At 38.5% G+C, this 12709-nt stretch overlaps 1 protein-coding gene and 1 non-coding gene across 3 annotated transcripts in view; both read right to left on the bottom strand.

Moving 5' to 3' along the window:
- LOC117292324 (neurogenic locus notch homolog protein 1-like) overlaps positions 1–11817 on the bottom strand; it is a 47148-nt gene extending 35331 nt beyond the window's left edge. Inside the window, exons 1-9 of one of the 2 annotated variants that reach the window (XM_033774346.1) lie at positions 11393–11817; positions 5983–6099; positions 4934–5263; positions 4216–4299; positions 3837–3953; positions 2779–2892; positions 2139–2252; positions 1375–1488; positions 19–135 (exon numbers count right to left, since the gene is read on the bottom strand). In XM_033774346.1, coding sequence (XP_033630237.1) covers positions 19–135; positions 1375–1488; positions 2139–2252; positions 2779–2892; positions 3837–3953; positions 4216–4299; positions 4934–5263; positions 5983–6099; positions 11393–11462 — 1177 coding nt within the window. In that variant the 5' untranslated portion in view covers positions 11463–11817. Of the gene's footprint in view, positions 1–18; positions 136–1374; positions 1489–2138; positions 2253–2778; positions 2893–3836; positions 3954–4215; positions 4300–4933; positions 5264–5982; positions 6100–8220; positions 8318–11392 lie in introns of those variants that run through there. The other variant, XM_033774347.1, reaches the window with a different exon arrangement.
- Positions 11818–12578: 761 nt separating this feature from the next.
- Positions 12579–12651, bottom strand: Trnav-aac. The gene has a single exon. It is a non-coding gene; the product is annotated as a tRNA-Val (tRNA).
- Positions 12652–12709: the final 58 nt, after the last annotated feature.

Genomic DNA, 12709 nt, shown 5'->3' on the forward strand with positions numbered 1-12709 from the left:
GGGGCAATTGTTGATTACCTATCTCACAGTTGACCCCAGTCCATTCAATGGAACATTCACAAATGTACGACGACGAGTCCAGGTTTGTACACAGTGCTCCATTCATACATGGATTACTTCCGCATGGACTGGCATCTGTGTACAAATAGAAAGGTGAAAATGTTGAGTATCACTTGCACAATATTTTTTTTATAAAATGGGGCCACTCCATAGAGCTGGTACAACAGTTTTGCTAACTACAGCAACATCTTGATTTGCAGAGACTGGGTCACCTAAAAATAATTGGCTTAACTTTAAAATTTGGAACATTATATTATTGCCTATATTACAATGCTATTGTGGAAACAAAAAACCTTGAATAGAATAGACGAGAGCACATTGTACAAGTTTTACAAGCCTTGTGATGCAGTCTAATGCCAACCATGACAGACACATCGGGCCAAACCCTTCTTTGAACAATAGGCCAAACTTTTCCTCACTTAGGATTAATATTTTGACTTAGAACGGGTTCAATTCCGTATCCAAATTAGTAGGACTCATTGAACCCATCCTAAGTTAGGACGGGTGATTAGGACGGGTGACTCGTCCTAACTCGAGTTAGGATTAATTTTAATGTTTTGTGAAATTGGCTGCTGGATCTTTATAATCATTACACAACACAAAGGACCTACGGCTTTATGTCTCATCTAAAGTACGAACCAATTATGATTAAATGCTTCTAAGAAGCACAAGTGCCATGACCAAGAAATTAAATTGGCTTATGGGTGGCATGGTTGGCGTGTGCCTAAAGCACTCGCCTCTCACCAAGGTGACCCCGGTTCGATTCCCGGACAGGGCCATATGTGAGTTGAGTTGTGCGTTGGTTCCCTGCTGTGCCACGAGGGTTTTCCAGAACATCCGGTTTTCCTCCCTCGGGAAAAATCAAACACTTTCGATCTTGGCTGTGCTCCGTGGTCATAATGGGTTGATGTGGCTGGCAGCCAAAGGCGCCCTTGCATGCCTGCTTCTCGAACACGTTGTAGCCACGTCCTTCGCAATTCAGCTCTTAGCTGCGAGTAAGGATGACTAGCCCCCCAAATTATTATTATTTTGATTATTATTATAAGAAATTAAACACACGGCAACTCTGTTTTTAACTTTTTGTCAATCTCTTTGCATTAAACTGTTTTTTTGTTTTACTTTTTGCTTTTTATCTAGATTCCTTACCAGACTTTTATTGTTCTTCTTTTCCAGCGCCTTGAGGCGGATTCTTTCTGCTATTATTTTTGCGCTTTATAAACTTCTCTTTTTTAATTATTATTATTAGTATTTTCATTAACATCTAAAACATAGTACAGTGCACAAGAAATGCCACGACATACAAATAGAACTCACCATTTTCACATTGATCACCCTGGAAACCTCCCGAACAGCGACAGAAGTATGAATCAGGTCCTTCAAAGCAGAGACCTCCATTCAGACAAGGATTACTGGAACATTCAAGTACATCTGAAAAATAACAACAAACAATAATAATACAGCAGCCGATTTCACGGAACGCTAGGATTAATCCTATCTCGAGTTAGGACTAGTAACCCGTCCTAACTTAGGATGGGTTCAATGCGTCCTAATGTCTTCGAATACGGAACAGAACTCCTCCTAAGTCCTATGATTATAATCCTAAGTTAAGAAGAGTTTGGTCAAATCGACGGCTGGTTCTTTTAGCGTTTTATCACATCCCTAGTGAAGTATCGAAGCATCCAGTATCCAAAATTAATATAATGTTTTAAAGTATGAAACCTATTCCTTTACAAAGCACCATGTAATGTGCTGTGGTGCAATATGCAGCCAAACAAACCAGGAATACCGCGGCAAACCTCTTCTCTTTACATGCTTTAAGACAACTGTACTGGGTCCTTTTACGTGCATTGCACAACACACAAGACAAAACGGCTGTATGTCCCATCATAAGGAAGCATCAATAATGGTTAAGTGTCTTGCTTAAGGACACAGGTACTACGACCGAGACTCAAACCCACACTCTGCTGATCAGAAACATCAGAACTCAATATGGTGTTCTCATCCTTGCCAAACAAATAATCAATAGGCTGTATTTATATTATTACAAGTGACTTTTTAACTGTTTAAGTCCTGCCTACCTTGATCACATACTGGACCCATCCAGCCCGATGTACAGTCACATGTGAAGGAGTCACCTAAGTTGTTACATGTTGCTCCATTCTTACATGGGTCGCTGATGCACACTCCAATATCTATTAAAAAAAAGTAAAAAGCCTCATTTTGGTGCGTTAGAGTTGGGATCTTGATTCTTTAATAGTTTTGCATCGAGGAAAAAGAATATATAATTTGATTTTACCCTTACACCGATACGCACTCCATACTTTCCCCGGATCTGTGAAAACAAAATGTCTTTATCCCCAATGCAAATCTAACTTCTATTAATCGTTGGGTTGGGATAAACCGATGCTAATACACAGGATGCCAACTGCCTCTAGCCACCAGGCAAGCTCAGTGGTCTGGTTGGTAAGACTAGCTCGGTGGTCTAATGGTAAGACTAGCTCGGTGGTCTAATTGTAAGACATCTGCTGTAGCAATGCATTGGGTTTGAATCCTACCCGAGTCATAAGCCTATTTTTTCACAGAACTCTGGAAAGTACCGAGTATACAGTGCTTAATACACATTGGTGTAAGGATGAAAACAAAATTGTATATACTCATTTTTTTGGTGTCTATTATTTAATTCATAAAAATAAGTTCAATTTTTTGCTGTTTGTTTACCTATTTCACAGCGTTTTCCTGTGAATCCTTGAATGCAAATACAAGCGAAGGCGTCTGTCCCATCAAAGCATGATCCTCCATTCAGGCATGGGTCACTTGCACACTCTAAAATATCTGTACAAATAAAAGTATAAAAGAAGCCGTAAAACAGGTGACACTGTGCTCTACTCCACATGAATATTCTCTTTTAATTTTTGACAACAGGTACTCAACATTACAACAAATTGCCTTTGTCACAATCTACTAGTAAATGTTTCATCAGGGAGTCAGGGTATGGATCACTTGCACACTCTAGAATATCTGTGCAAATACAATTACAAAGGTGTGAAACAGGTGTCACTGTGCTCTGTTCCATGTGAATATTCTCTTTTGAGTTTTGACAATCAATACTCAACATTTCAGACAGTTCCTTTGTCACTCGTCAGAATTCTCAATACAAACAGAACAAGCCGTTTGAAATATGGGTTCTTTGAACAACCATTGAATTCAAAAGCAAAAGTTCACATGGTGTCATCAAAAACCTGTTTGAGTCTTCTGATGACAGACAGAGCATCAAACTGGTAAAAATGTTTAGTATTAGCTACTTAAAATACACATAATCAAGAGAATTTTCACATGGCATCAATGTAAACCTATTCCTTACTAAAAATGTGCAACCTTGTTGGAAAGGTACATGTACATTAGAGTACCCTCCCTAACCCAATTGCTTTTCCCCCTGAATCTAACAATGCTACACCAAGAAGTGTCGTGGCCAAACGGTTAAAAGCACCGAACTCAAGCTTTGCTGTATCTGTTCAGCAGAGTGTGGGTTCGAGTCCCGGTCATGACACTTGTGTCCTTAAGCAAGACACTTTACCATTGTCCTTAAGCAAGACACTTTACCATTGCTTTGTCCATCAGATGGGACATACTGTAGGTCCTGTGGGTTATCATAAAACTATCAATGCACGTAAAAGACCCCACTAAACACATCGCAAAGAGAAGAGGTTGCTTGATGTGTCTGGCAGTGCGACTATCTGCAATCATGAAGGCTGCACTAGAAAGGAAGATAGAATCACCTGTTTCACAATTGACACCTGTCCAACCAGCCAAACAGTCACACTGATAAGAGTTTATTTCATTTCTGCATGTCGCACCATTCTTACATGGAAGGCTTGAACAAGGTCCAACAATTTCTGTACAAAATAGAAAAATAAAGATACATTTAAAAAGATTTTGCAAAAGAAGTGGTAATGCTTTGATCTTTCTCTGCAGCTTTGACAAAGGATCTCCTAGATAGGGTCGACACTTTGAAATCACAGTTTTGACCTGTGGTATTCACTGATCTGACTTGTAGTATTTGCAGATCTGACTTGTGGTATTTGCAGATCTTATCTGTCGAACTTTTATCTGACTCATCATGGCATTCACAGGCGTGATGTATATTCATGTTATTACCTTGGCATGTGTAGTTGGCAACTCCTTCAATGCATTCGTACCCAGGCTCACAGGGATTGGTAGGCCACAAACACTCTAGACCATCTACATAATCAAAGAAAAAAATAGTATGTTATGCCAACCAGTTCACGTCAAATGATATGTTATGAGCTATGATTTTTTTCTAGACTGGCCTACAGCAGACCGACAGTTTATTTTTAGAAAAGCCTGCAACAACTCTGTGTGGTGTATAGACCACACAGGCACATTTTTGATAACCACTATCACAATGAACAACAAAACATAAACCATTTTGTTCACTGCAACAGAATCATAAATTTGAAGAAACATACGCAGGTTGCTTGTTGAAAGAAATTTGGAAGAAAACAAAATTAATTTATTTTTCCAAATAATCAAATAAGAACCATAGGAAAATCATATTGTGGCATGAAAAATTGGTTGACCATCCAGTTGTTTTCTTATTCTGCCCATTCTCCCTAACTAACTCACCCATCAAAGTTGGACTGTGCACTAGTAAGCAACGCTTTAAATTGAATCAAGCATACTAACATAAACAGTCCAACAGTTTACGTTACCATATTATGGCGATATGTTTTGTTTGAGTCAGAAAGGATCCTTGCTCAATGTACAAGTAAATAACCCTGAGGCAGGGCTCTGAACCTTCAAAACAGATCGCTGGTAACCTGTTTTTTTACCCCATTTTCATAAAAACACCTACCAGTTTCATACGTTACACTCCATCCTTGCCGGATAATGTTGAAATCAGAGTACCAAGTAAGCCACGCTTGATTCGTTTGGTAGGTAAAGCTGATTGGCTCAATGAGCTGTCCACTAAATTCCTCTTGTACCAATCCACCGCCCTCTTGTCCGATCCCAAGGACATCCTTGTTCATCTCTGTATCTAATGATGTGATCGTGATGGTGATGTTAACAGCACTAGGGACTCTGATGAGGTAGAGACAGTCTTCAAATACATCATGGGTGTCAGGATAGTTTGGGGATGAGATGACGCCAGATGTGTTGTAGAAGCTGAACTGACAAATGCGATCTGTGGGCAATGGGCAAAGAACAAGGTTGTCGGATAAATGTATTGTTGTTAATGGGAGACGTTCCAACGCTAGGTGGCAGCAGATTTACTGGGTAAATTTCCATTGTTTACGTAGTTCTGAACATGCGCACAATTCTGAAAACAATGGCTTTACCCGGTAAGTCTGCTGCCACCTTTCGTCCCAGAAAGTCTCCTATTGCAAGATTCTTAACATCCCAATCACCCAAACCCCCAAAAATAAAACTTCTGCTTTGTCTGACAGTCCAATTTGAATAAGATCAGAAAAAGAACAAATATTCTGCATTAGAAAACCCCAGCACAGTAAGGGAACACACCATTGAATCTGAACTCCAAATAAGATGTATCATTATGGCAATGACCTGTATTACAATTTGTGCTCTAGGCGCGTATGCCTAAATCAAAATGTCTTGCTTTCAACTAGTTCTCTTCTTAAATAAAATATTCCCTTGTCATGACAGTGACACCAAAAACATATGTGCGTGCAGGCCTGTATTTTTGAAAGTGCAAGGGCACCAAGGCATTTTCCCCTTAGTAAACGGCACCCTAAGTTCTACTGGAGCATTTCAAGGGCACCAAGGCAATGACCATGGAGGATCGAGGCAATCGCCTTTGTTGCCTCTGTGAAGTATCAGGCCTGTATGTGTATAAGCAGTAACCTCTAGTCAATGTACAATGAGAGCTCTATGCTTAAAACTTACTTGAGTCTTCAGAACAGTTTGTCCCACTGAAGGTTGGTTGGCAGAGGCAGATGTAGCCTGGTGCCAAGTAGGCATCCATACAGGTTGCTCCATTCCTACATGGACTATCTGAACAGTCTTTATAAGTGAGAAGAAAATAATACAAACAAAAAATTACCATTCGGCCCAATACAAAATTTAGGTTTGTTTTGGTCATAATAACCATAATATAATGACAAAACCACGAGGAAACAATAATTCCCACCACCAAATTCCAAGGACAGAAAAAGTAACAATCCTTAATAAACTGGGGAGAGCAGATTCTTACCGCTGATTATTCTCATAATTTTGGCACATATTCCTATTTTTTGCCCCGCTGAAGTTTTTTATTATCTGCGTCATTCATCGATCATGAAATTTACCAATTGACAGTGGCGTAACCAGAGGGGGGGGGGGGGCAGGGGGCCGGCGCCCCCCCCCCCCCCCCCCGCTCAGAACCCTTGCCCCCACTCTTGCCCCCCATATGAAATCAGATAAAAGTATTCTTATAGGCCTAATATATAAATCGTTTAAGGCTGCATAAAATGCTGCCGTAAAAAGGAAACCTTTTATTCATATCAGTATGCTGACTATAACATGATCGCGCGTGCGATCGTATTGGCGGTAAATGTTTGTCGTGGTTTTGTGGTTACAGAGAGTGCCGGATGTGACAAAGTTCTGTTAAATACGTGGTGGTCTGAACGCTCCATTAACACAACTTAGTCAGATCATGGAGGTAGAAATTTCTACCTCCATGGTCAGATGCACTACAGAGAAATTTACTACAGCAAAATGGCCAGCGAAAAAGGTTGCTTAGACCATTTCTTCTACTCTGAAGCAAGCCGTGCAATTGAGAGGTAGGCCTAGTTTAAATATCTGTACCCACAATTTCAATCCTATATTTTTATTATTTTTTTTTTTTTGATGGCTTACACTTGTTATAAAAAGGCCGAGTAACAAAAAGAAACATGTTAAAAACAAAAACAATGTGCATAAAAAAAAATTAAGAAAAAAAAGGAGGTGTCCTGTAAAAAGGAAGCGGGCGGGGACGGTAAACATTTCTATTTTTCTATTTTTACTTGGCCTAATATTATTATGTTTTGGGTATTTACACACCCATATAGCCTATTTGAGAATGCCGCGTACAACTCTAAATTGGTACTTGGTGATCACAGTAGGTAATTTAATACTTTTAAGTTTTATACAGTCAAAAAGTTTTATCTTATACAAAATGACAAGTTCTCTAAGATTTTGTTGTTTTTGCAATATTTTGTTACCTGCTGACTACGTAGACTGTTTTAGCACTGCATTGGTGTGTATCAACTTACAACTATAGTAAGTATAGTATACACATAATGAATGTTTATGAGTGCAATGGTGCAAATATGTTCATGAGTTGAAAGATGGAATGTTCTATTCAACGAGGCGGAGCCGAGTTGAATGGAATATTCCAGCTTTCAACGAATGAACATATTCGCACCATTACACGAATGAAAAACATTCATTATTTGTTTTATATAACATCCAAGTAGATCTTTGTCATTTTGATTGAAAGATACAACTTTCAAAACAATTAATTTCAACTGTAGAAGCCGAATGCTAGTAATTTTACTATGCCTTCTTGCAGTAACACCTGCTGCGTTACCAAAGACACGCGCACGCAGTGATGTTTTTACTCAGCTTTTTCGTTCCATCCGAAAAGTACCATTGCACGCTGCCAGCGTGCAATGGTACTTTTCGGATGGAACGAAAAAGCACGGTGAGTGACTCAGCGTGCAATGGTACTTTTATTTGCTATCACGTGACGGACAATCCTCCAATCAAATGGCAAGGATCTGCTTGGGTGTTATATAATATCAGTTAACATAAATAATAATCTTGCACTTCTTTGGCCCCCCCAAATTTAATCTTTGCCCCCACTTGCCCCACCAAATGAAAATGTCTAGTTACGCCGCTGCCAATTGAACGCTACTATAATAATGTACTCCTAGAACTATGACTACAATGTCAAAATTTCGAAAAAAGCAGTACAGCGCCCCACCAGTTACTGGCAATACTGGGTCTACTTCACCATGTTCACCACACGATCACTATTCCTACACTCTCTCATCCCCTGCAACTGGCAACTGCAAGTTGGAACTGCATGCTACCCACGGAGTGTGCAACGAAAATGCCCCCTAAAAACGTTGGCATTTTGTGTTGTTTGTCCGTCAATCTTACCTTAACAATACTGCCTAGGGTGGAAACATTTCACAGTAGATTCCCAAATAATTAAGTGCGAAAATTAACCATTTTCCAGCCTCCCCGACACAGATATTGTCACGTTGTTATCGATGTATTGTAAGTCACGTGTGTTTTTATAATTGTGTGTTTTTGCTGTCAAAAATCCAAGATGGCGTCTGCCAAAAACTGATTGGTCGAATGTTTGTAAATTATAATCCAGCTTTTGGACCACAAAAACACTGAACAACATAAATCTTTTTCGGTGTAAAGTTTCATTACTTTATTTTTTACAAGCTTTTTTGTTTTTAAAACAATTTTCTTGCTGGGAAATTATAAGTATTAAAAAAAATTAGAACTGTCGTCTGCTCGAACGAATTGTCGTCTGCTTGAAAACGGTTGTGAATATTAATGAGGTTACGTCACATTTGTTTCAAAAGCTTGGTTTACGTCAACACTTTGTGTATACATTTTTTATCTTAAGTTAATAAAAGTAGGCGTCATTAAATTATTTTTAGCCAATTACTTTTCTTTGAAGCTCAGGTATTATAGAATAATGTATTGAGAGCTACGTTTGACTTTCAGTTTGATACTTTTTCTGTAAGTGCCTGGATTTAGGGGCGTGGTCTAATTAATATGCGCAATTGCTTTTATTTTGGGAAGGCACTTTATGCAAAAGTGACAGATTTCAGAGAACACTTAGTAGGCAGACGTCGCTGCAGGTGACTCAGAATTTCTGCAAATATCGGAAAGAATTTTTGGAAGTTGTGAAGGTACGTGAATATTTATGAGTAAAATCTTAGAGCTGGAAGCTTTTGAAGAACTAACATTTTATGAGGAGAATTTTGGGATAAACTTTTATTTTGTGAAATAATTTCCACATTAACTTTGGGGGAAATAAATGTGGTGACAGGTGGAACTTTATAGTTGCATTAGGTTAGCTGCGGAGCTATTTTTGTGTGAGGGAGCCATTTTTAATAGTGAGCTATGTGGCTCAAAAATCATAACTATTATTGTCAAAATATGAGATTATTGTCTAGCAAGAGATAATAAACTGACTATAGAGTACCTGTACATGACGTCCAAATTAATTGGGGAGCAAATTTCAGTCCAAGGACCAGGAGCCAGGGTAGTCATTATGTTTTGCAGTTAAATTAGTTGAGTCGTTATTATTAGGTCATAAAACTCATGGCTATGGTGGAATCATGAATATTATTTTGTTCCCGTCTAAAAATATAGGATACAACAATATAGCATACTAAAAGTGTGGACCTAGCTAGCATGCATTGCATGGTATGTAGCGTGGGAAAGCTGCTCCCTCAATGGTCACGCTAGAATAGGTCTCATAACTGTTAATTTTTCACCAAAGTGGTCCCGACCAATAATTGTCAAAAAAACACCTATGATAGGGCTGCTGTGAATTCAACAGCTAAAAATCCTCTAAAATTTTATTGTGATTGCCGCGGCATCTTCACTATGGCCACACATGCAGCTCAGACAGCCAGCCGCTCCAATTGAACTTAACGCCCTCAATGTTCAAGACAAATTATGCATTTTTTTATACATGTATCAAACTTATTTTGTGCAAGGGGGTGACTGATAGTGATTAATTACAATGATTGATGGACCAAAATTAAATTAATTATGCAGATGTAACTGACTCATTGTTGCTGGGATGAGTTAACTATTTTCTGGTCGTAAAATGGAAAACTCAAGTAACTTAGTTATACATTATTTTGTTTACTTTGTAAACATGGGCATCTATATCTGTAAGTAAACATAACAACTCGTTCAGGTATGTCTGTATTTACACAGACGTTGGCCTTGCCAGAATATGATCCGGTTGACTGCCTCGAAACATTGTTGACACACAACAGGTGTACTTTTACTTGCTCAAATACTTCTGTCAAACGTGTTTATAATTATTTGCTGCATAGTTCAGATTCAAACGTGTTTATCATTATTTGTTGTGAAGGGGGCCTATTTAAGTTCAGGGATGATCATTTTGACGAATATTCTATTTCTCCACATCATTCGAGCGAGTCGAGTCTATAGGCCTACGTTACGTTTGTAGAGGTTGAAGCCCCAAATTTAAACTGTCTGTAAGAGGTTTTGTTTGTTACTGCGGTCATAAAGACGTTATAAAGAGGAATAATGTTCAATTCGCCGATTGGCTTGTCCTTTTAGACAATAGCAATCACCGAAATGGTCATACAAAAATTCACTCGTTGCCATGACCACGGGTCATTATTCTCTCTGGTGGATGAATCCATGCTCATTGTGGATGCATGCATAATTTTATTATTACTATAGACGGCAATGTGGCCACGGTTGTTTTACGCTTATTTTGAAACATTTTCCCCGAGTTCAAGCTGTTTGTTCTGCGTTCACGTCGTCAGGTGATTATTATGATGATGCGGAAATACTGCAAATAAAAGGACCACTCAGAACTTTTAAAACTCCACAGACACATACTTTCTTGTATCATGGAGGTAGAATGATTGTATTGAACAAAAACTTGAAGGCACGAAAAAGGGCAGCCCATAGAGCTATACAGCTCTATGGGGCAGCCCCATCAGTCATGGGCCATAACATTTATAGATACCCATTCTTCCATAAAAGCATTCAAAGGGATCGTTGTGCCACTTCAAAGTTGTTTTTGCATTAATGTATAGACTTACTTTTTAATGCTATTTTAATAGCTTGGTTCAACAATTTAACAACGAATTTTTGATAGAAGAGGGAAACCAAGAGGACACTTTCTGTAAACAAAGTTGCTGAATCCGTCACCTTTTCAATATATTTTCGTGGCCACAAATACATTTAGTTCATATATTATTATTAATATGTATCACTTTAGAATTAGGAATTATTGTAGGTTTTTACCCCAAAGATTTCCGTATCTTAATTATGCGCTGTCCCACTCAAGTTTCCATTGTTTTTTGATAAGTTATTTAAAAACAAAACAAAACGTGTTTTTATTTTATTTGTTATAATTATCTAATTTGAGTAAAATAGACAGGCATTAACGAATGAAAATGTGGTGGCAAGACACGGACAATTTGTACGTTTTGTCAAAATGAGTAAAAAACAGTGGCGGTCGGTCTTCTTGCAATTATATTAAATCATTATTATTTTTCACACTTAATGCCCAAGCAATGGCCTTACTTACCGGCATCCACTTTTGGTATGAGTAACGCACCCAAAACCACTATAATATAAATCCAAGTACACTTTTCCATGTTGCTCTCCTCAAGGTTTATGAAATTGCAAATCTTTCGATGTTTCTCTATGATGAAAGTTATCACTGGTGCACTGGTTGCTCCTAGCCTACCTGGAGACTGTAAGCCTACGGGGAGCCCTCCTACACCGTGGGAGTGGCTGACACAGTTTCCCAAACGGGCAGGCGGGTGGGAAACTTTCGAAATTAATGAGTGCAGTGGTTGATTTAAAGCTGCGTCCAGCAAGTCAAGAAGTTAGATAACAGCTGAGCACCTTATGAGTTAAATCACCAAATGCAGCCTCAAGCCGAACCAAAGTGACAGTAAAATTCCAACATCAAATTTATACATGTGGACGTATAGCCTTGCAAACACTCTTCCGCGATGACACAGATTGTAAAAATGGTCCATTCTTTATTCAAGCAACAACAGGCGCCCTTTGCTTTTAACAATGAGTTTTATCGGCTTGAATGCATGCACACAATAGAGACAACGTAACAGGATGACTACATAGGCGGTTAACAATAGGCTCAAGATATCCCCAGTCGAAAGTATGTGTGGCTTTCGGATCCTTTGAGTCAACCAAACACTGTTCAAGGTGCCTCAATATAATAGGCGTGGCGTAATTTCTTGTGTAGGACCTAATGATGTATGACTTTCACTGTCACTCTGATTGATTTACAAAGGCAAAAATGAAAATACTTTTATTTGTTTTTCATTTTTTTTTTTTAATCGTGATTGACGTTATTATGGCAGAGCACTGACTGTTGCCTTTGCAACGATTGTTGCACCCTTATTTAAAGACAAAAATTTCGAAGAGCCAACCACTACGAGTCCCGAAATCAATTTTATAAATTTTGAAATGCAAAGAAGTAATGCCTAGTGAATCAGATAATTTTTAGATCAAAGGTCTCCAACATCAGTCATTATATAATAGCGATTTCCAAACGACTTTTTTAATTTTTTAGTCAGAAATGATAATCTTGGAGAGCTATCACTACATCTGAATTTGGGTTTTCAGTTATTTCAATTCCAGAAGAAGAAAAAAACCGTAGAGAATACGGAATCGCCCCAAACTATAAAAATAAACTTTAAAAAACAGACAATGTGTTTTTCAGTAAAAGTAGAATCTTCACTTGATTCCGCCCGGGCTCGAACCGGGGACCTTCTGCGTGTTAGGCAGACGTGATAACCACTACACTACGGAATCGGTTAAAATGTGTGAGAGATTATTTGGGTATTATTTACAATATTTAGCACGATTGCGT

This window comes from Asterias rubens, chromosome 7 (genome assembly GCF_902459465.1).
Source record: "Asterias rubens chromosome 7, eAstRub1.3, whole genome shotgun sequence".
Lineage (NCBI taxonomy): Eukaryota > Metazoa > Echinodermata > Asteroidea > Forcipulatida > Asteriidae > Asterias > Asterias rubens.